Source organism: Rissa tridactyla, chromosome 6 (genome assembly GCF_028500815.1).
Source record: "Rissa tridactyla isolate bRisTri1 chromosome 6, bRisTri1.patW.cur.20221130, whole genome shotgun sequence".
In the NCBI taxonomy this organism is placed as follows: domain Eukaryota; kingdom Metazoa; phylum Chordata; class Aves; order Charadriiformes; family Laridae; genus Rissa; species Rissa tridactyla.
In genome coordinates, this window is record NC_071471.1 from 40,546,711 (window position 1) to 40,570,092 (window position 23,382).

Below are 23,382 nucleotides of genomic sequence, written 5' to 3' on the forward strand. Positions count from 1 at the left end.
CTCCCTCAACCTGCTGGCCACGCTTCTTTTGATGTAGCCCAGGACATGGTTGGCTTTATGGGCTGCAAGTGCACATTGCCAGGTCGCATTGAGCTTCTTGCCAACCAAAACCCCCGAGTCCTCCTCCTCAGGGCTGCTCTCAATCCGTTCTCTGCCCGCTCTGGATTTGTGCTTGAGATTGGCTTTACCCATGTGCAGGACATTGCACTTGGCCTTGTTTACAGTGGGATTAGGTGCACCCTCAACAAGTTTGCTGATGACACCAAGCTGTGTGGTGCGGTCGACACACTGGAGGAAAGGGATGCCATCCAGAGGGACCTGAACAGGCTTGAGAGGTGGGCCCATGCCAATCTCATGAAGTTCGACTAGGCCAAGTGCAAGGTCCTGCACCTCGGTCGGGGCAATCTCAAGCATAAATACAGGCTTATCCACCAATGCTCTAACCCCACTGTAGAAGACCACCAAACTTGTCAGACATGATTTGCCTTTAGTGAAGCCACGTTGGCTTCCATGTTTCTTGTGGAAAGATATTTTTGGAGAGCAGCAAAGAATTAAAGCTACAAAAGGGGAGGGCCAGATGAAAAGCACAGAAGTGAAATTTGGGATAGTGGGCTTAGGCAGAGATCATATTCCACTTTCATTGATTTGGAAGATCTCCATTTTAGGAGAGAACAGTTGTGCTTGTTAGTAAGTTGACAAGAAGACTGAAGAAGTGGTCATCCAGAAATACACAAACAATGGATATTTTAGCTGCATTTGAAGCAAAGTAAGTGTATGCATGAAAGAGAGAGAGGAGGAGAAACACAGTTGGATGATGAGGAAGGTTAAAAGGTAATTTTCCTTTGTTGTACTTCCTCGTTTCCCTGTTGTGATGGTAAAAATTAAGTGATGTTTGATTGGAATGTAACTCTGAACCTATGTAGATGCCACTGGTATTGACAGAGCTACTGGTTTGGTCTTGAGATATAATCCCATCCTGTTTATTTTAGTTCAGAATAGTGTCACGTTCTGAACAAATTCATTGACTAGAGCTAGACTACATTTCAAAGTACTCCTGAAATTACCTAGTACAAAACAAATACGCCAAGACTCTGAATTCACAGCTCTGGTCAGGATGTTGCAGTCACTTCTACAGTAGGTTCAGTTCAAGGTTTTGATCCTCAAAGCTTTGATATCCTAACACTTGGAGGAATTGGGACAACACTCAAGATCAGGAAAGGAAGACACACTTGTTTCTAGTGTGTTTTCATATTGCTGGAAATGTGGAGGTTTAGATCTCTTTTACAACCTAGTTTCTTTGGTGTTTCATCAGAGCATGTCTGTTAGCCTTCAGGGCACAACACAAGGCTCATTTGTATATCGTTGCTGATGATTTGACTTTGCCATTGTGCATGTTCACCTACATGCAGATTTCTAATTAATGGACTCCGCTGCCTTGGTGATGGTTGCTGTAATGCTAAATGTCATCATAGATTTTTTACATCCAAGGTTATAAATAATTCACTTTTGTCTTCAAATTCCGGTGCGCTCTGCTTCCTACCATTAAATGAAATAGATTTATTTTCACCAGTATGTTTTTGTGGGTTTGTTTGGTGCTGGATCAGTAATGTAGTTGTAAAAAGACTACATCAGAGCAGGCAAGTCTAAACCACGCTGCATTGAAGTGATACAAAAAACATTGCTGCAGAAGTAGCATTTTGTGTACTTTCTTCCCTCTGAATGTTGCCAGCCCCAAGCCAAACTGGCTAACGATCAGTGCCCTAAGGCAGAGCGCCCTGTCTCTCCAGGGCTGAGCCCTTTGCCTTTGTATCGCTCCAGCTCCTGCTGGGGTGGGGAACACGGTGTCAGTCAGGATCCAAATCCTCATCCCTGGTGTGAGGCTGAAGCACGTTGCTCCTCACTTCTCTTTTCTTGAGGAGTAGAGTTCCCTCAACTGTTAATGTGTATCTGGAAACTCAGACATGGAAAGATTTACTAAACAGTGTTTCTTTTTCTAATTGTGTTCCCTGTTACTCATCAAAGTATGTTTATTTTTATTTCCAGTAACTAATTCCTCTAAGCTTTAAAGAAGAAAGTTGTACATTCATTAAACTTGCACTATTACCTGCAGTGCATGAGTTTATATTTTGTTTGGGTATCTCAATATTAATTCAGTGGTTAGCACAGATTTAGAAGCTGCAATAGCACTTGGCCCAGTGACACAGTAAACGTGCAAGGAAATCACTTAATCTGTTTTCAGTCTTTCCATTTTGTAATGTGGGATTATTTGCCCGTCAGGAAAGTGGTTAGCGTTAACTAAGGCTTGTCTGGGAAAAATACCTCCGTGCTATTTTCCACCTGTAAAGGGGTTGGTCTATTCCCACGTGTTTCATTATTGCTCACTTCTGGAGTTCAGCTGCCAGTGTGACTGAGTAAGATCAGCTGCGCCTCTTAGTATTCTAGCATATTCTTAATAATATTTGCATGGTATTTGTACTAAAATACTAATAATTGATTTCTTCATATGTGGTTCTACATTATATAGGCTTTTATTAGCTTATAGCAGAATCAAAAATATTTGTTCACACAGTAAGTGAATGGGAATAATGTCAAGTTAAGCATTTACTTTTATAAGGTCTTTGCTAAAATAGAAATACATTTGTTTCTGCTAGTAAGGGTTGATACAGTAACACTTAAGGCAGTTAACTTAATTTTTTCTTTACTGTTTTTGTTATGTCACTCCTTTATCTAACAAAAGGCAAATATGTCTTCTCTTCCATTTCTGGCTTATTTAACTGTGATTCTTCCACTAAAAAAAGTCTGAAGTTTTTCAAAAGAATAAATGTTGGTGCTGTAGACTGTAAATTCAGTTTGAAATTCAGAGACATGTGGAATAGGCTTGTCTTTGAATAGGCTTGTCATGTCATCAGTGACAGCGTGTCCAGGTTTCAAGCTCCTTCTTATTGTCCAGAGACAGATTCTGTGAGAAGAATTTCCATTAAGGAGATGACAGCCATGCAGCTCCTGAATCTCTTGATTTTTCATGATCTGTGTGACCAGTGCGTTGTGTCTGATTTTTGTCTCTTCTTCACTTTCTCCTTGCTGTCATACAGCATCATTTAAAATGGTGATGTTATAGCAAAGATCTTTCCTAATGAGAGTTCCTTGCAAAAAAATGTATTTCCGTCATTTGCATTGATTGATTTTCCTCTCCAGCTAAGACGTGAGAAGATTGACCTTGAAAATACTTTGGAACAAGAACAAGAAGCGCTAGTGAATCGTCTCTGGAAGAGGATGGATAAGCTTGAAGCAGAAAAACGGTTTGTCTTGTTGCAATGCATTTGTTACTGTGGGAGAGATATCATTTAATACGTAACGTTCTGGATTAAATGTGTTCATCTCTGTCCCATGAGAGTCTTTTAATCTATGAAAACCTGGAAGTTAAAGCAGTTGTAAAGCTGCTTGTTTGCATGATGCCAGATCCTTGATTGCTTAAAGTAGATGTAACTAAATAGTGTAAGAAATGACCTGGGAAAGCTTGAAGGAATTTGCTGATTTTTTTTAGCTGCTGATAGACTCTTCTTCAGGCTTCTGGCTCAGGGTCAGCTTTATATTCATGGCCCAGAGAAAGTAACGCAGTATTTCAGTGTATTTGTTATATGAGAAGCTCTTGTTTTTTCCCTGTTGGCTTGAAGAAAACTTCAGCCTTTTCTCAGTGGTGTGCACTTATGTCACTGAGACTTCCTGCTGCTGCTTCCATAGAAGTTAAGACAGTGAGACTTTATATTCCTGGGAAAGCTAAAAATATAAATTAAAGCAATTCTCTCTTTAATGCCATATATAAGAACTCTGGTTTTGGGGCAAGTAGGGGAGAAGAGATGATTAATACCTTATTTTTCTTCTACATGTTTAAGGACAGTTATGTTAGTTATGTTACTCACAGAGTTATGACTCTGTGGATCTTGACTGGGGGCTCAGAACACACCTAAGCCTAGGTGAACTGCAGGTTTTGTAGTTTTATTTTACAGAGCCCTGCTGTGTGGAAGGTGCTCTGAAGAGCAACATGTGATATTCAGTGGTGGTAAATCCATAGCTAATCGAGCCTTTGGTCAGAGTTCTGTGTGTCTTAGATTTAAAGTCTTCTTTAAGCCAAACCATTTTTGGTTTCATTTATCTCAGGCTGTGTGCCTTCTTATGAGGAGCCACCATGCAGTCAGACCATGGTTTAGGACCACTTTGTATGGTACGTGTGAATACTGGGTCACGCAAAGAGTGGTGCTTGCATAGTGCTGTCCCTGCTCTTCAGGGCAGAGTTGGATCTGGCCAGTCAACACGTTTCTAGTGAAGAACAGTTTTGTGCTTTCAGGCTGAAAAGTACTTCTTATGTTAACTCCAAAAATAATCATTTAGAACATTTAATATCTACCATATGCTTATTTCATTATAAGAGAAGTTCATTACTCCTAAATTTACAGTTATTTGTGGTATTTGAAACCTTGACTATATGCAGTGCCTTTTGGTTTGGAGATTATTTTTTTTTTCTTTAAAAAAAGGGGAAACTTTGACTATGCTTCAGAAAATCACTGTGAAATTTTCTCTTCTGGTAATCGTAAAACACAGAAAAGCTTTTGTTTCGCCATAGGCACGCGTTGCTCATATTTTCATCTTGAAATATGTGTTCTTCCCCTAAGAACATAAATGCAAAAATTCATAAGAAATTAAATTAATTTCCTTAGAAATTATTTTCTGGAATAAGTAGCATTTGAGTATAAAACTGAGGTAACTATATGTAGTTCAGAATCTGTTTTTCCTGATCTGTGTGCAGAAATATTTGGGAGCGTCAAATGTCTGAATATTTTAGAAAATCCATCCGTGCTTGGACAACAAATTTTACTTTTTTTTATTTTGAGTTAAAAAAGAAGGCATTGTAAGTCCTCCCAAAATTCTCTCACTAAAACCAATAGTTAAAGTAAATGTTACATACCTGTCAGAATCCTTGCAGTGGCTTTTTGGAGGATTTAAGGGGTTTTCTTTTCATTAGAATTGAAGGTAAAATTTGAACTATTTGTCATACAGAATTTTGCAGGAGAAACTAGACCAGCCAGTATCTGCTCCACCATCACCCAGAGACATATCAATGGAGATAGATTCTCCAGAAAATATGATGAGACATATCAGATTTTTAAAGAACGAAGTGGAGAGGTTAAAGAAACAACTGAGGGCTGCACAGTTACAGCGTGAGTAAACAACTTGTTTTAATTTTTTTTAAGTTTGTGTAATATCAAATTTTTATATATACTTTCATGAGTTTGAATTTAAGGTAGAAGTGGAAAAAAAAATTGGGGGTCAAAATATTTTCATAATTGCAGAATTATTGCTCGTTGTTGTATTTATACTGCAGCTTGGGTTTTTTTAGCTTTACAAGAAGGATGCCTGGAAGAATCAATAAATACTTATTATTTTGGGCCAGAAAAAATGTTTCTATCTTTTTTTCTTTTTTTCAGAGACTTAGAAGTATTTCAACATGTAGATTTTTCAAAACATATTTATGGCCTGCGTGTAAGAGTCTTGTTATAAATTAAGAATTACTCAAAAATAGTAACAGCTAGCATTCTCTCCCTCTGGTGTGCTGGTCTTGGCAGGATAACTGGAATATTTCAATCCCCGTTTAGAGAAATAGCTTACCAGAGTCAGCAGCCTTCCTTAGAGATGATGGGAGAGTGCTCTTTTGCAGAGGGCTTCTGCACGAGTTTGTGGTATTAATAATTTGTGTCAGTTAAAAGAAGATAAGGAGTGCTAATCTTTGTACTTGCCAATTCTGCACTGCAGCCTTCACTTACTGAACCTCAGAACAAGAGCAAGGCCTTAGATTTAAAGGCCTTGCTTTGTACCAATTTCATTTCAAGTATTCTTTATTATTTTAAGTGGTTTATTTTTGCATTTTTGGGATTTAGACCAAACATTTAGAAGCATTTAAAGTCAAATTCTCATTAAAAATAAGATCTAGGTTTAAATGTACTCTTTCTCTTTGTGAACAGATTAAACAGAGCTGCAATATGAATAGCAATACTGACAGAAATGGTGGGTGTGCTAGCCTGCAAGCAGAAGATGAAACTGAAATACAGTTTCCAGTTTGTTGTTTGCAATACGTGGTCATTAGAGAACCTCTGGTATTATTCCTAAATAATTAATAAAATATGCTTACTCAATTCTGGTATTAGTATTACATTTCGTATTCCTGAAGCACTTACTTCTAGGCTAGGAACTATTTTCGTATAATAATAGTTTTAAATAAGTGATACTGTTACATTTAGAAGTGGTATTTCCAGAGAAGAGACATAAATCATGTATTGTTGATAGTTTGGAAATAGTCTTCTCAAACAGGAATAGTCTTTTGATTTGAAGGGTGCTGCATAACAAAGTGATCACAAAGCATGATGGACTGTAATATTTTTTTTTAATATTGAGGAATTAACTGTAAACTTGATCAAATATTGGAAAAACTTGCAAAATGCATTGTGTCATAAGTCCTCATCGTGTGTTCCATTTTATTTAAATAATGTCAAAATGCTTCGTAGCTTTCCATAGTTTGATTTTCTCACTTAAATAGTTTGCGATACTGGACCATGTAAGTGATATTTGCTGAATTTGTTTAGAATTGCAATCTCAAATTGCCCTTTGTTGTAGAGTAAACCACTTGTTGGCTTTTAGTATTGGTCCATGTTCTGCTGGCCAATCTCTGTTATAAAATGTGTAATTGAAAGAATGATATAGAGTATATATAAGGTAGCAATTTGATACAAGAGTTTGAGTGGTTTGGGTTTCAGAACTTGTTTTGTGTTTCCTCCTTTGAAATGGAAATATACCTTTAAAATATTTTTTTCTGTGTGTTGCAATACAATCTTTGTAAATGTGGAATAGCATCATTTAATGGAGCAGGATTCATTGTACTTATTCTTTATGGTTTTGGTTTTATTATTTTCTTCCTTACTTTTTCCTTTCTTTTCAAATTCATTTAAGTAAATACTTAAAGCTTTTTTGCTTTTTACCTTTTATTTCCAAAATTGCTGTCAACCACTAATTCATTTTAGTAGCTACTGTTCTGAATTAGGTTTTGAAGTAACGAATTAGAGGTGAGAATTTTGAGTGATCCATCCTGAGCATTTTGTACGCCCTCATTCTTGAAGTACTGGGGTAAAAGTAGGTGCAACATATTTGCCTCTCTGTGAAATTGAATTTTAACAAAATTCTGAATTTCAGATTCAGAGAAGATGGCACAATATTTAGAAGAGGAACGACATATGAGAGAAGAAAACTTGAGACTTCAAAGAAAATTACAGAGGGAAATGGAACGTAGGGAAGCGCTCTGCAGGCAACTGTCAGAAAGCGAATCCAGCTTAGAAATGGACGATGAAAGGTTAGTATTTTCTAGCAATCCAGATACAATGGCATTGAGCTTATTAGTCAATACTCATATTTCTTTTTTAATGTTGTAGGAGAAGTATTTATAGAAGTATTTATAGAAATAACCTGTATATGGGTTTAATATACTTATCAAATTTCAGCATGGTCCAGGAATATCTTCAGTAGAATTGTATCAAACTTGTGTAGAAATTGCATTACTTTTAACAGGGAGAAAGAAAATACTTGTATCTGAAGATTGTTTAGGGTTTTGATGCTGTATATTTAAATAAGTATGGCTGTGGAGTTGAGATTCATGATAACTCGTACCTTTGTTTTGCCCCTAACTGCAAGGAATTCTGTGATGGAGGAACAACATCCTTATTTGGGGCTAATTTGTCCTTTGCAGAAAGTAAACTGTGTTCAGCCAAATACTGAAGGATATGGTGTAAAGCCGTAAAGAGAGGAAGCATTTCCAGAACTGTTGGGTTGTTCTTGATGCCCAAACCACAGCATCCTTGATTATTTTTTTTTCTATACTGAAAGCTGCATTGCTTGCACTGACCTTACAGATAGTCTTGAGTTTTTCATGGTTTTATATGACGTCTTTTAGTATTTTTTCACGTCATAGTCCTATGACAGTGTTACATCTTGAAAGAGGTTTTAAAGTACACTTTGAATAAAACATTCTTAATTCTTATCAAATGCCATTATTTTGTTGTACTGTTTTACATTATTTTGGGTTTATAGTCGTCCTTTAAAAAAAAAGAGAAGTTACCCTGTGCTGTGTATTCTTCAGATACTGAGATATTTCTTCTTGGGTCATCAGTATATATGTTATAAGCCATAATTTACCAGAAACAAAGTACTGGATATTTTGTTTTCAAGGAGCAGCCTTAAAGTTCAAGGTAGTGTTTTCATTTCAATGAGATACTAGGCAACTGACATATATTGCAGTAGCATCTGATATTATGATGTAGTGAATACTATATAAATTAAATTGTTAGAAACACAGGATTCTGGTGTTTGAATCTATTTTTATTAGCCTAATCTTTTCATCCAATATTTACATTGTAATGGAAATACAGTAAAAATCTAAATCTATGTGAATAATGTAAGAGTATCCTAATATTTTCTTCTCTCAATCAGTTGTAGGTAGTGGTGATCAATAAAATGCAGGAAAATTGGATTACCCATTCTGTACTTCCAATAAATTTCATTGTCATGTTGATTTTTTTGGTACTACAAAGGCATAACAGAGTTGCTCCCAAACAGGTATTTACAGTGTAAATAATACAAAATAAAGGGAAGGATGAAGCAGGTATTAAAAGTGGTTAGTCTTAGGAGAACTGTATAGATAAAATAATTGTGTAACTACATGCAGCAATGACTTTAAAATGTAAATTTTTGTCAGTTTACATTGTCTTCCTAAAAATGATGGTGATGATGGATCAGATATCCAGGTTTTTTCAGTTGCATTCTGTTAGCTGGTGGTACTTATTTTTTGTAGATGGGGATAGATGAAGATGCTTTACTGAATGCAAAATGCACAGCTCTCTCAAAACTTCTTCCTCCTGATTTAGCAATAGCCTTGTCTTCTCAATCCTCCATCCTATTCTCTGGAGTAGTAGGGAAATAACTGAAACAAGGAAGTACACTAACGGTGTGCTGCTATTCCGTATCACCTGATCCAGGTACTAGGATAACTTACAGAAAATTGTCTTTATGTAGAATAAAGTAATATTAACTCACAAAACCCACTGCCTTGCTGTAATACATGTACTATCTGTGTTATGAGTTACTGTTGTGTTGCAGAGGTAGCCTAGTCAGTTCAACTTGGCTAATCTTGCCACTGAAGAAAACTTACATTTAATTAACCTTTAACTTGCCAGTTAATTTTATGTGGTTCTCTATTGTAGCTACTTTTATTACCCTGATCTACCCAAATTCAAACCAACTTTAGTATCACTACAGTGTACTGCCTGTGTTAGGTGTTGGGGCTTAGTAACTCTGAATATCCTAGTTAATAAGATGCAGTATCAAAACATGTTTCAAATGGTTTATGAACTGTCTCACAGACCTAGAAGTAGTCAAGAGAAATATTTTTAATTCTGCTCCATGTTGTGGGGTGGGCTTTTTTTCCTGCAATCTAGAAATAAATGTAGCTACTAAGAATTTCTGAGCAGCACAGTGGTAGAAGGGGAGACAAGTAAGAGTCAAAGGGTGTTAGGTAGATAATTTTGCCTGCTGCTTTGCTGTATCCAGTAACGAAGCACAGCTAAATATAATAATATAAACCCAGGTGCACCCATTTGCAACCATATGTGCAGGAGAAGGTGAGCAGGGGAACCTCTCATCTAGACATTGACTGAAAAATCTGGGTGGAGAGTGCGTAAGCAAGTCAACCTGAAAGCTGCCAGCCTAATGCTGTGAAAAAATACGTAAAAACACTTTTGAGATATAAACTAAGTGGCAAGTAGGAGCACTTTTTCATATAGCACTTGATGGCTGTGAAGAAGCTTCACTGTATTCAGTAAGTAAAATACAAATAAATACCACTAAAATTATTACAAGTGGTGAAAAATGCCTTGCTTGAGGTTCTAATCAGTTCAGTTCATCACAGTGACATATGGCAGGTGTCTTGCAACACAACCTAGAAGTGTCTTTAGTGGGAGAAAGTCCTGGATTCAAAATGTCTCTCTGTTCCAGTGGCAAAAGACACAATGAGCAAATGGCTAAACAGTGAGACCAGAGCGATTTAAGTGGGAAACAGGGCATGTTTTTAACTGTGAGGCTGATCAGCTGTTGGAGCAAATTATCAATACTTTAATGATTTTTTTATTTTTTTTCCTCCTTTTCATGATTTCAGATCAGTGCTAAATGCCTTTCTGGAAGATACGCTCCAGCCAGACAAGCTATTGAGTTCAATGCAGAAATGATGTGTAAAGTGCAAGAATATAGTATAGGTCAGATTGAATGACATGATTTGTACCTCTGGCCTTAATATGTACTATTCTAATCATATGCAACTTGTATGGTTTTAACTGCAAGTGACTAAGATAGGTCCAGTTATTTCCATTGAAAGTTAAGCCAGTATCTCAGCCTTCAGCAGCGATGAGAGTTCCTGTCATGACTTCCTAAAGGTGACTGGTCCTTCCATTAATCTAGTGTGATTCTTACATGAATTGAAAAAAACACAGTGAAACATTTAAATCATGGCACATCTTAAAAGGTTTGATCTAATTATTCTTTACCTTTTTTTGTTAGATATTTTAATGAGATGTCTGCACAAGGATTAAGACCTCGCACTGTGTCCAGTCCTATCCCTTATACACCCTCACCAAGTTCTAGCAGACCTATATCACCTGGTAAATATTTAACCCAGTTTCTAAAATTATTGTATGCATCATATAGTAACGTGCCATAGTATTTAGGTCAGTAGCCTTTCCAAAACTAGTCTGGAGAAAACAACTGCATCATAAATGTAAGAATAGTTATGCCTTAATGTCTTCTAGTGTAGCATGTTTTTGGATGGTTCTGTATTACACTGTGAACAGATATTAAAGGTCAGTTGAGTAGCTATCACTTGAACTCTTATTTCTTTTTTGCTCTCTCTTGTCTCTTACTGTCTCTTCTTTTTTTTTTTTTTTTTTCTCTCCCCTCCCGCCCCACCATAGAAGTTGCCCAACAGGATGCATAGTTCAAACAGATTTCTAGAGTTTGGTGATGAACTAGTAATGAGACTGCTATTGTGCTCTGAATCAAAACTTCTTATAGAAGTCTGATCTTGAATGTGTTTTGAAAAAAGCCAATTTTCATTTCTTTTTAGTAGAGAAATGGCTTTTGTACTTCTGCTATTTTCTGTTGTAAAACAATAACTATAAAATTAAGAGTTCCTTTCTATAGTACTTTGTACAACGAAGGCAAACTAACCTCTGAGTTTTTAGTTACTGAATATATTTTTTAAGTCAAAAGAAATGTATTTATGTTACTAACACATTTATTGACTGAAATTTAAAATGCCTTAAAATTGCGTTTGGACATTCCTGAAAAGTTGTTGACCACGGATGTTATATGGTGATGACAAACTCACTTGTACATAGTGAAATGAATCCTGCATGCCCTGCTTTCCCAAGCTCACCTTTAAAACCCGTCACACAGAGTCCTACATAAGGGCGAATGAAATGTGCTCTATATCCACACGTTCTGCTAGATAGGATTGAGACATTTTATTACACAGGTCTGCTAGAACATATAAAATGTCTTTAAACTCTTTAATTTTCAAGATCGACTTTAGTTTTTCAGGAGGACTCAAAACAGTTTTCATCCAGGTGTTGCAGAAGGAGTAAGCAAGTCTGAAAACTAACTATGGCCATAAGCCGTGTTATAGTGTTAGAGATGAACATTATGATAGAGTTTTTCAAGAGGTTTTTGGGCTTCTGAAATGAGCCAAATCACTTGACTGTGTGTTTTGCAAGGCATGTTATCAAGAAAATGATATATGTTTTCTTATCTTTTTCTTATAAGTGGAGTACAGAAGTGTAGTCATGCTAACAACTATTCTGGAGTAACTGCTGTGGGCATTGGTGGTTATACATGTGCAGCCTTCACAATAATACAGTATTCAACTGCACATTGTATCTGCAGTCCATACAGTGACTATTATTAAAAGTATGTGTAGGGAAATTATCCGGTAACTTACAGGCTTGCATCCTAGATTACCTAGAAATGCACCCGATTTAGATGCTGATGTGTCAGTGCAGGAATACTCTGTCCGTTTGTTCCTACACTGGGACTGAAACACATTCCTTGTCCTCCAGTTCCCTGTGGGCTTTACTTCCCATCAGTAGTTGATACAAGAGTGCTGTGTTCTACTGGGAATTATATCCCACAGACAGGGGAGGCTGAAACACAGTCCGAAGCGGAGTTAAAAATAGCCCAGCCGAAATGATCTTTTGTAACAGTGTTCCCAATTTTGGTGATGTTGGTACAGTAAATGTTCCAGGCTAGCACTTCTGCACAGGAGGCTACATTACTCTCCTTCACATCTGATAAATTAATATCCACAGTTGGGAAGTTTCAGACTTCAGGAAAATAGAAGCAACAGTTTGTTAGAGAACTAATGAGATCAATAGGGAATTTTGTACAGCTGTTTGCTATATATGAATGCAGTAATGGGTGAATACAAATATTTTTTGAGAGCACTTTGTCTGTAGTGGTACAGTAAAACACTGTCAAAACTATCATCACAGAATAATACAAAGCTACATTTTGCATCAAGTAATTGTATGACTTGGCATATTTTGTTTAAGAAATTATATGCCTGAATTTGTAGAAACATAACTTGAAACCAGTTAGAAACGCTCTAAGTTCATATGGATAGCCAGTCAGCTTAAATGGGTTAGGCTCTAGCTCCTGAATTCAAGCCTTTTGTGCTTGCATGGCTTGAGATGCCGCTTTTGAAGATTTTCAATCTGAGATTCTGTTGAGATTTCTAGCACAGTGCCTGGAACTTTGAAGGCTGTGGAAGTATTGCTACTCCTAGGCAGCTGGAGGTTGGTTACCGTGATTACCAATTAGTCTCTAGTGTAGATAATTTGTTTTATGCTTTGCTTCTGCAGCTAGGCTAGATAGTATGTGCACTACTCTCTTATTGCTTATTTGACTGCCATGTAGACTTGCATTTGTAAAACTTTTGGAGCTGGTTTATCCCAAAGCAGTCCAAAATTGTAATGTTGCAAAGGTGACGTAAAGCATAGTTTTTGCCTTTTATTGTTCTGGGCTCTTGTCCTGACTTAAAAGACACATTCATCTATCTGAACATTGACTTGTGTCTGTCCTTGTGCTTACAAAAGCACTTAGTCATAAAACATGTGCCGTACAGACAATTAGATTGTATAGTCAAAAAGCAGACTAATTTTGTTAATCTGCATTGTTTAACTATTCTAAAGTGACAGTGATTCCATTGGAGTGACTCGTAATTTGCACCATACATACATTGGGGATGTAGCAGAATCAAACTTAGAATTGAAGGAAGCGAGTGGAGTAGGTTTTCCTATATGACTTTATTAATGATTTGAGGCTTGTTTTTTTTTCTTTTCCCCCAAAAATCTTGTCTCATCAGTTGTAGGCACAAACACAGATACACGCGGTGAAGGACAGAGCTGGGTGTTGATGCACACTGTAGCTGCAGCGTCACTGTTTTGCATTCATTTAGTGTTGAAGAAGCGTGAAAACTGTTAAATCCAATGTGGTGTTATAAAAGTTTAGTAGATCTTTAGAAATTTTTCTGGTGATAATTCTCCAAAGAAGTTGCCATTGTCTAATACTGAACAGCTGATAAAATCTTGTCTCCTACCTTAGTGATAGTTGTGTCAGAAAGCAATAATGATGTAAAGGTTTTGGAAAATGACTTGTTTTGAGAAATACTCAAAATGTTCAGAACACTTCAAGGTCTGAACTTTAAGCACTTAGCAGTTGCTGTTCCTGCTTACTTTGGTTAGCTATACAGGTACTCTGCATTTTTATAAATTAGGTCTTACAGAAAGGAAATATTTAGATGGAAGAATTAGATATGTGCTCTTTTGAATATTAGGCTTTCCTTAATGTGGATAAAACAAGTTGTAATTTTAAATGTTAGTTGCTAGCCTAGTCCTGCTAGCAACGAATCCCAGAATGTTTTAACTTCACAGCCTCAAAGATCTTTGGGTCCCTGCCTATAAATGCCGAGGCAAAACGGGAGGAAGCCTGTGTGCGGATCTGGTATGCCTTGGAGGAGCCACCAACATCCAGTTTCTTTGCGGAAACTTGCCGTGGCCCAGTGCTAGGTGGCTTCTCCAGGCGCAACCTCTCTGCTTCTTCACACTGTATTTTCTTCAGGGAGCCATTCCCTCTGAGGAGAAATGGAAGGCTGGATGGAAACACTTGTGAACTAAAACTAAGCTTCCAGGGGAGCCTTACACCACTTATGTTAAGTGAAAAGCTACATTTAACATTGTGTAGTGTATGTTTTGAAACATACGGTAATTTACTGCAAGAAAAGAAATTAATTTTACATCATGCTTTTCAGTAAAATAACTATTTTTTATGCATCTAATCTGGCAGCAGTTACCATTTCTTAACCTATTGTTGATTCAGAACTATAAAAATTTTTAAAAACTCACTCTTTAGTTGTAATATAAACAAGAATGTTGATGTTACCTTGTTTTAACAATTTTTAGGTCTGTCATATGCAAGTCATACAGTTGGTTTCACACCACCAACTTCACTGACTAGAGCTGGAATGTCTTACTACAACTCCCCAGGCCTTCATGTGCAACATATGGGACCGTCCCATGGTATTACAGTAAGTATTTAAAATAGTAAATACTTGTTACCAATGTCAGCTTGGTTTTTAAAAATTATAATTGCTTATCCTTAAGCTTTTTTACAAAACATTTTTGTAAATGTTTGTTTTTGTCTCCTTACTCCAAGATATCTATTGCTGCTTTCTTCAACCCTGATTTTCCTCTTCACCCCTCAGAAACTGATTCTTTTTGGAGAACCTTATTTTCTGCAAAAGAATAGGATGTATTGTCATCTTAAGGACAGTAATAGGTATCATCTTATGGATCAGGAGGCAGGGTGTGAGAAGTGATGTTCTAAGCTACTAAGCCTGTCCCGGGAAGTAAAAACATTGCTTTCATTTTTCTCCTAGTCTCCACCATCTGACGGATGAGTCATCTGAGGTTGCTCCAAGCTCAGGTTTTCTTCAGGATGACACACAATGCTACCACCATGTCACTGTAACAGGCAGTTAACTCTTATTTTCTATTCTCATTGGCAAAGAAGAAAGTTAATATAAACATTTGTTAGGACAATTTCTCATATCTTTCAAGTGGATTTATTTCCTTTTTACCTCTGATGTTTGATGCACTTCTACTTAATCGTGTTTCTTCTAACTATTTGTGGAGTTTAATGAGCAAACAGATCCTAAATATTGACCATTTGGCAAAATACCTTATAGTTGTTGTTTGAAGACCATTTTGATTTTTCTCAACAGGTATGGTAGTATATAAATATCCTGCAAGGTTGTTGCATATACTTGTCATTCTCAGATGTGAAAACATGTTTCAATAGAATTTTTAGTAGAATGCTAAAATATGGCTGCTTCTAAAGTCACTTAGGTGAGCGTGCAAAGGTAATTGTTAATTTCATTAAGCAAAGAGCGATGGGAACGCTACAATAGTGGGTAGAAGAGGAGGGAAGCTGGAGCTCAGCAGTAAGGTAGAGTCCTGGTCCGGGTTCAGCCCACTGCTGTGTCACATGAGTTAGTCACAGGAAGATCTTATGCTTCTGGAAAACCTGGAACCTAATTTTATAAGTTTTTCAAGGAACTTGTTCTGTTCAGTCTCTGTGAAATACTACTCTTTCTCAAAGTGTAAATTACTTGGTGTCACATCAAGTCACTATGAAAAAGATCACCTTCAGGACAAAATACTAATTGTTTTGAGAAAGGTGTTGGTAAGTAGCTCTTGGCTTTGTCTCAATACTGAAACTGGGTACCTTCATATTATTAGATGTATGCAAATGCAATAAATGATTTTAAGTGTTTCAGAGACATCAGTTGGTTGTCAAGAATCCTTGGCTTTTCGCGTAGACCATTAATCAATTGTACATAGTTGTGCAGAAAAATAGATACAATATACATTATTTGACTAAACTGCAGTTTGATTCTTGACCCTTCATTTTTTATCTCCTTTGCAGAATAAATTAACTTTACCTGTAGTACATTCAGTGTAGCACTGTAATCATACTTATCTCCAGAGTTGATCACCTTTGGTTGGTTATTAATTGTGGGTGGGTGGTTTGTCATGTCTTGAGGTTCTTGATTAATGCTAACTGGATCGGTAAGTAGTGAGCATTTTGGGTTCAAGAGTGCAGAAGTTAGTATTGTGCAGTGTAATTTATATTTTTACATTGCTAACAGTAAAGAAGATTCCTGCCCACACCTCCCCCCACCCCTGCTGGTTTGTAAAGATAAAGTGAGTTTTGAATCTTTGTGTTTAAACATGCGGGTTGCTGAAAATCTGTGGTTTCTGTTGAGGGGCGCTCTCTTAACAACTGCTTCACTCCTGCAGCTCAAAGGGTTGTAACCTATTTTTGTTCTCCGAAGAACAACTTGTTTTACGCTTTGGTCTTGCTCCGGTGTGCAGGCTAAGAGTCTTTCAGAAAGCAGAGATGCTGGAGCAGACTCTCTGGCATTCGAAACATTCCCACCCACACCGGGTACGACATAGTTGGACTTCATACGCCAGCAGTGTAAAGTTCATAAGCACCTACCGGTGGGGCAGGCACAACTAGGAAGTGCTCTCTCTGCGGCATCTCTCATTTCTCTTTAGGTTGTGGGTCATCACAGGTAAATGTACCTTCAGGACATATGTCTTGTGTTCACTTCCTGCAAGCTGACAGGAAGGAGCATGGGTTCTGTTTGATCTCAAAAGTACTTCCCCTTTCCTTTGCTGCTTCATTTCAGAGTAATGTTTATTTTATGTAGACGTTGTGTTGTGATTCTTGCAATGTTTTGAAATGGATTCTTCCCACACAATCTTTTTATGGTTTGTTTGTTGGTTGTAGTTTTTTCCTTTGCCAAGCTTGGTACATTGATTAGAGGACTTGCACCTAAAGTTGTTCAGGAGTGTGTTAAACATAATTTCAATATTTGTTCTGCAGAGGCCTTCACCACGAAGAAGTAACAGCCCCGACAAATTTAAACGTCCCACTCCTCCTCCTTCTCCAAACACGCAGACCCCAGTGCAGCCACCTCCGCCACCACCTCCACCACCTGTGCAACCTACGGTCCAATCCGCAGCATCGCAGTCAGCCACTTTTCAACATTCAGTGCATCCCTCCTCTCAGCCTTAGTGCATGTGCTCAGCAGTCTGTCTGTCAGAAGTGGACTCATAATATGGAGCAGTTTACTAAAAGCCAAAGGCTTACTTGGCATATTTGGATTTGACTTATTTGCACTGAGGTTATATAGGCTTCACTGTTAATTGTGTTGTAAACGTTTGTATAAAATGCAGCCAGTGTTGTGGGTCTACAACACTAACTTAACAAAGTTTTCCATCAGTGTTTACTTGAACTACATGTATGTCCATTCTCTGGCTGGAACATTTGCTACTCTGTTTGGTAATACGGCATTATGTCGTTTTGCTTGGCTCCAAAGCTTCATTTTCCTGGCTTTTAGGTTTGTAAAATTAAAGGGATACCTTTTTATATTTTTTCATGACAATTTGCAGAAAATTAAAGGCATGATGGGTTATATGATAAATTCTGAAATATTAGTGTTTACCAAGCTTATGGAAAATCAGCACTACGTTTCAGTCATTTGAAATAACAGCTTCTAGTGCAAAAGTGAGTCAGACACCCTAATCAGTGCCCGAGACACATACTCTATTGTATTACATAGTAAACAAGCTTAATTCAGCACACAGGACACATCCATACTTCTCCTGTTTAAAAGCACCTCAAACGTATGGTACAGTCGGAATTTTGCAGTGAGGGAACTGGCTTGTTGGAGTCTGTGGAATGTACAATTCGTGGACCTTAATATTTGATGATTTCACTTGACATTTACGTTAACCTGTAAGCTGCCCATACTGTGTGATCTGTCACAATTAACTTCGGTAAGTGTGGTCCTGCCCGCAGGTTACTGATAGCTGATTACAGTGTGCTCTTTGATTTTTTTGCTGCAGAAGGCGATGTGATTGTAGAGAACAGCTGATGATAATTTTTTTTCTTGTTAAAATATATTAATTGTGATTCCCCCGAAGCAAAGTTTGAACAGGTATTTTAAATGTTCAAAAGTCTGTTAGAAAATACCATATAAGATGAGCATATAGGAATATATTGGCGTAACAGCCAAAATGTTGTATTGCTTGGTAGAAACAGAGTACAAGAAAGTAGCACAACGTGGCACTAATGAATGCTTATTTAGCAGCCTAAGCCGGTACAATGTATAAAGAAATGTATTCTGAATACATTCTTTCCATTCATTTAGCACAAATAAATTGGTTTCACTTTGCAGTGGAACAAAGTGTCACTTCTTGGTATTGACATCTTACTCAGTTACATTTTTCTTGAGGTTCCTGTTGAGTACTGAGGTTTATATATTATTGATGATTTTAAGTGGTTTACCTCATATATATGGATATGTGGGCCATGGAAAATGACAAGAGAATGTTTATTTTATGAGAATATGTATCTGGCTATAATCAGAGCAGAACGTGAGTAATTTATCTTTTGTTTACAAAAGTTTGTTTGACATGCCTAATGCTTTATTAAGGACATTTTTAAGAAGGAAGTACAGCATTCTGGTAGTATACTAACACTTGTACATATATTTTCATGTTTACCACTCACCTATTCAGTAAGAATTGCAAACTGAAAAATCTTTATAAAATTAGTGCTCTAAATCAAAATAGTAAGTTAAAATAATGTTGTAAAAGGTTCTGCTTAAGGCAAGACTAGAATTTCTTCACTGTAGCAATGTAGTTTCAGCTCTGAGAGAATTTAGAGAATGCTTATATAGTCTATTACACTTCTTAAACCAATACGGGATCAAGTGCATTATCAAATTACATTAGTTTTGGTAGTGACTCTCCAATTAAGTGATTCTCAAGGTTGTGGCAGACCTAAAATTTGACTGGCGCTTCCATCTGAAAATAATTGACCATAGCAGATGCTCATAGAGGAAACTCAGCTGTGAGCATTCTAATTAAACAGAGCTCCTGAATCAGTTATAGGATTGTGTGTGTGAAAATTACAGGCAGTCAGAGGTGGGACTGAGGTCAAGATAGGATTGGTTTAGTTTGACGCTTGTCCTTTTGTAAACATAAGACAAAGAAAAAAAATATTCTTTTGTAAGTAGGATTCCAGCTCAAGTATACCACTGTTTAAAATGGTGCCCTCCTTTCTGAAGTGCTTTGAGGTTCTTGGATGTATGGCTCTCTAGAGTGTGAGCTCATAGTGGTGGTAGTATAAATGCAGGGGCAGGGGGATGGGATGGGGAACGCCTTTGACAGTGTTGTTTTAAGATCTTAAAGTGGAAAATTGCCTAGAATAATTTAAGTTTGAAGCATATTCCAAAACTGAATTTGTGTAACCCAAGTTTAGCTGCTGTTATCAAGTGTCTTAGTGAACTCTCCTTACTATTCCAGTGGGACTGTTACCCAAGGAAAGTAAAGAACTGACAAATGTATACTAAACCCTGAAAGTGTAACAAGGCGCTAAATTGGCCTTACCTAACTAAGAAAGTTGAACAAACATTTGCTTGCAATCAGAAGTGTTAAACTCTATTTGTAGACTTTTTGAATAAGATGAGGAATTGTGCACAACCATCTCCTAATAAATGTAAATGGATTTTCAGTTTTCCTGGTGAGTTATAGTCATGAATTACGATTCTGAAGCTGTGATTTTTATCAGATCTCCTGTAGACTGGAGAAACTCACTTGACAGTGAGGTCCAGCTTACCCTGAGGGCTTCAGTGCTTGGCTTCTTTATCTCAGAAGCACCTGGGTGGGTTTCTGCTGTTCTTTTCATTACTCCACACTGCATCATCACTAGTTGTGAAAAGGCACAGGAGCAATTTAGCAACTTCTAGCGGTGATGAGCATTTTGAGTGTACCCCTTTACAGCTAAAGGTTTAAAAAAAGCATAAAAAAAAAATCTTTTAGCTGTTTGAGCAGTGCTTTCCTCTCTGACAATCAGCAGCTTTCTTTTTACTTTTTCTCTCAAGGGATCTGGCTTGGACACTGGAATGCAGCTGAGACTCTGTAGAGTATTAAGAGTTTATTTTATGCACGATTTGTTCCAGAGAAGTTCTTTGGAAGAAGAGGTGGGACTATTCGGAGATAGTCTTCCAGCTAACAGCCAGATAAGATTGTTTTAATTACATGTACTCCTCTGAGAGCATATTCCCAAGGGCAGAAAGGACTATCAGAGTTTTTCAAGAAAGTGTCAGTGATTTTTTTTTTTTATTGGCAGTTGCCATACTGGAGCTGAACAGAACAGGATTTCTTTCCTGTTAAAATGTTCATGTTCAGGAATCCATCTGCCTGGGTGGAATCCCTGTGCACTTCAGCTGAATGAAAAATGCAGTCTTGGAAGCAATGAAAATGAGAAAGGTTCCTGGGATCTGAGCGAGTTGCACTGCTGACAGGAAACAATTTAGACTCTGTATATTTTGTTAAATAAGTGGAAACTGATCGTGGAGACAAATAAAAGAGCCTTGCATTCTTTGTCAATCAAAGAACGCAGTCTCTCATCCTCAGTATTGATTATTGCTTAGTAAGAGGATGCATCCAGGGACCTTGTTTAAGTCTTGTAGTGCTTTTTCTAATCCTAAAGCTTAGTTTTACAAGCAGTATAAATTCTAATACTGTTCAACTTTTTGATGTTTCCTTTTTGTTTCAGTCATGGCAGTCTATTTCTTTTTGATCCTTGGGAGTCTACAGAGCATGGACTATGCAGAGCATATTTCTCCAGTTCAAGCCATCTCATAAGAAACCAGAAGGTTTATGACTGTAAGCTATAAAATTATAATACATGCATATATTACAACAGCCTCCTTGAGGGGAAAGATCTGAAAGAAACCGTAGCCCCTGAGTACCAAATGGACTGTATGCATAGAGACAATCTGGTCTCCTCAGTTCCCTGAGGAGCTGAATGCCTCTCCCAGCCCTTCTCTGATTTGGACTAGCGTTCTTAACTTTTTTTAAATTCCACTTCTCACTGTAATAAGTACTCAGGATATCCTTCATGTTCCTTTTGGCTAATAACCGCTAGTCCCAGTACAAATAGAGGTTAAGAGTCATTGCCACTTTGTGGACCGGAGGAAGTCACTGAATATGCCAGATCGTGGCCTTTACGATGCAGTCCTAGTTTAAGTGGGAGCGTGTGCTCATATCATGGTATTTATTTTTTTTTTAAAGCAGCTGTTGCTGTTTTTGCATTAGTAGTGTGCCCTGAAAAGGAGATAAAACTATGGACTTTGGCACTGCCTTAACAGACAGCTGCTACTTTAGGGAGAATAGCGCTTGTTCCTATTCAACTAGTTGGGCTCCAAAGAAAAGGACTACCTCATCTTTAGTTTGGGATGATGTGGCTGCAGGGTCAGGAGAAATGTCATAGCTGTGCTAGGTTTTGTTCTGCATGTGTTACCTGGATTAGGAGTCTTTCCTCACTGGAACTGGGCTCCGGAGGTTATAAAGCTTTTGTAGAGGAGGAGCGGGGAGGTAGGACAGATGGCTGAGGGTTGAGTTTGAGAAAACTGTGTGTCCCTGTGGTAAATTGCTGCTCAGAGAACTCTTGGGCTAGGCCTGGGAATTGCCTGTACTAAAACTACAATTGTTTTTTCTGTGTGGTTTCTTTTCAAAATGTGCTATGTTGCAGTTCTTAAGTTCCTGGCATTGGTATCTAATTAAAAAACAAAAAAAGCAATTCCCCTCTTCAGAGAAATATTGGAAGTAGTCTTCTGCGTGCAAAGGTGGGTTTTGTCACGATATAAATTAATACTGCATCTATATACAAAGGTGTTTTATTCTAGTGGTAAAACCTAAGCTGTCCAAGGCACTTTAGTTTGTGATTGCTGACTTTTGTTTTGGCAGGTGTTTCAGATGAAATCTAAGCCTCCTGTGGAGGAAGAAAAAAAATCACCTGACAGCTGTAGACTGTTCCTTTCCTGCAGAAATACAGCAATTTCCTCAAATGCAAGTAAAAATGGAACAAGCATCCTTGAGCTTTTCTGAAGCTTATATTTAATTTCAGTACCTTGGTGATTGCTTTTGTGTATTTAGAGAATCTACAAAGCCTCATTGTAGGTTGGTTGGGCATCTAGCTGGCTATTCCCATGTTTTCCTGATCCTAGTGAAGGAAGCCTGTTCAAATTTGGATCAAATTTATAAATCCACTGGTTAACAACAATGGTCAAAGTGCAGGTTTGTTGAGCATGAATCCAAGTGATGACTTTAAAAGCATTACACTGTGTTGGTGTGAATCAGAGCTTATTGTTGAAAGAACCTCGATACAAAGAAGTTGGTTGGGTTTTTTTTTTAGCAGGTTATATTTTATTCTGTATTAGCTGTATTATTGCTTTGTTGTATATCTCAAGGTGTTTACATATATTTGTAATTGTTACAATGTGTCTGTAATCAAGCTCATCTGTGCCTTCATGCAGACTTCCAATAAACACTTGATTTTTTTTTTTTTTTTTTGTATTTACTTTGTATGGAAGAGTATGGGGTGGATGTCTATTTCCTTCTATCTGTCAGCCTGTCATCACTGGGAAAAAGAGGAAGAAAATGAGAAACAGGTATCGGAGAAAGATATGTGCTTGTCTTTATTTTTGCTGTCTTTGATTCTAGTTGTGCCATTTCTGGTATTTTCACTTAAATGACTGAGTGGGGAATCTGGGGATTATCCTATTTGCATAATAAAGTTTGCATAGGAGATGCTCCTCACTTTGAATTAGGTGAATATTCTTTTGCTTCTGTCTTGGAAGAATGTTGCTGTATTTCTTGAGCTATTATTGTGGAAAAATTCCTGAGTACCTTTCTCCCCCTGAATTAAACATGTATGTTTAACCTTTTACAGCTGCTTTCCAGTGAGAGTTTGGGCTTTTTTTTTTTTTTTTTTGCTACAGCAAGAACTGCAGTATCATTTGGTCTTAGTAGGCCTGCTTACCTTGAGAGGGTACTTTCTGATGATTGGGGGGTAGGAGAAGAAGAGTGTTTCATCTTTTTTCTGTTTTTTCTAAGCTCACAGGGACAAAGATGTGTATTTGTACAAAGTTAATAGGAAAACTCATCTTACGTGCTTTGAGTCCAAAGCGGTATACAGCAGTACAGCTACTTTTCTAATCTAATATTAAGTATGAGAGGAAGAGAAGGGGAAAAAATAAATTCCTTACCTATGTTAAGGGCTGTGCTGTATATTTTGTAGTTCGGAAAACAGTGCTTTTAC

General features: G+C 37.4%; 1 protein-coding gene across 8 annotated transcripts in view; it reads left to right on the forward strand.

The window, feature by feature from the left end:
• CCDC6 (coiled-coil domain containing 6) overlaps positions 1–22,621 on the forward strand; it is a 56,352-nt gene extending 33,731 nt beyond the window's left edge. The window contains exons 4-11 of one of the 8 annotated variants that reach the window (XR_008466892.1): positions 3,196–3,299; positions 5,056–5,216; positions 7,240–7,396; positions 10,648–10,748; positions 14,601–14,725; positions 17,092–20,945; positions 21,814–21,907; positions 22,029–22,621. Coding sequence is in view for 1 of the 8 variants with exons in the window: in XM_054204690.1 (XP_054060665.1) it covers positions 3,196–3,299; positions 5,056–5,216; positions 7,240–7,396; positions 10,648–10,748; positions 14,601–14,725; positions 17,092–17,283 (840 nt within the window). In the remaining 7 variants the exon portion in view is untranslated. Of the gene's footprint in view, positions 1–3,195; positions 3,300–5,055; positions 5,217–7,239; positions 7,397–10,647; positions 10,749–14,600; positions 14,726–17,091 lie in introns of all 8 variants that reach the window. The other 7 variants (XR_008466894.1, XR_008466889.1, XR_008466890.1 and 4 more) reach the window with 7 other exon arrangements.
• The last annotated feature ends 761 nt before the right edge of the window (positions 22,622–23,382 follow it).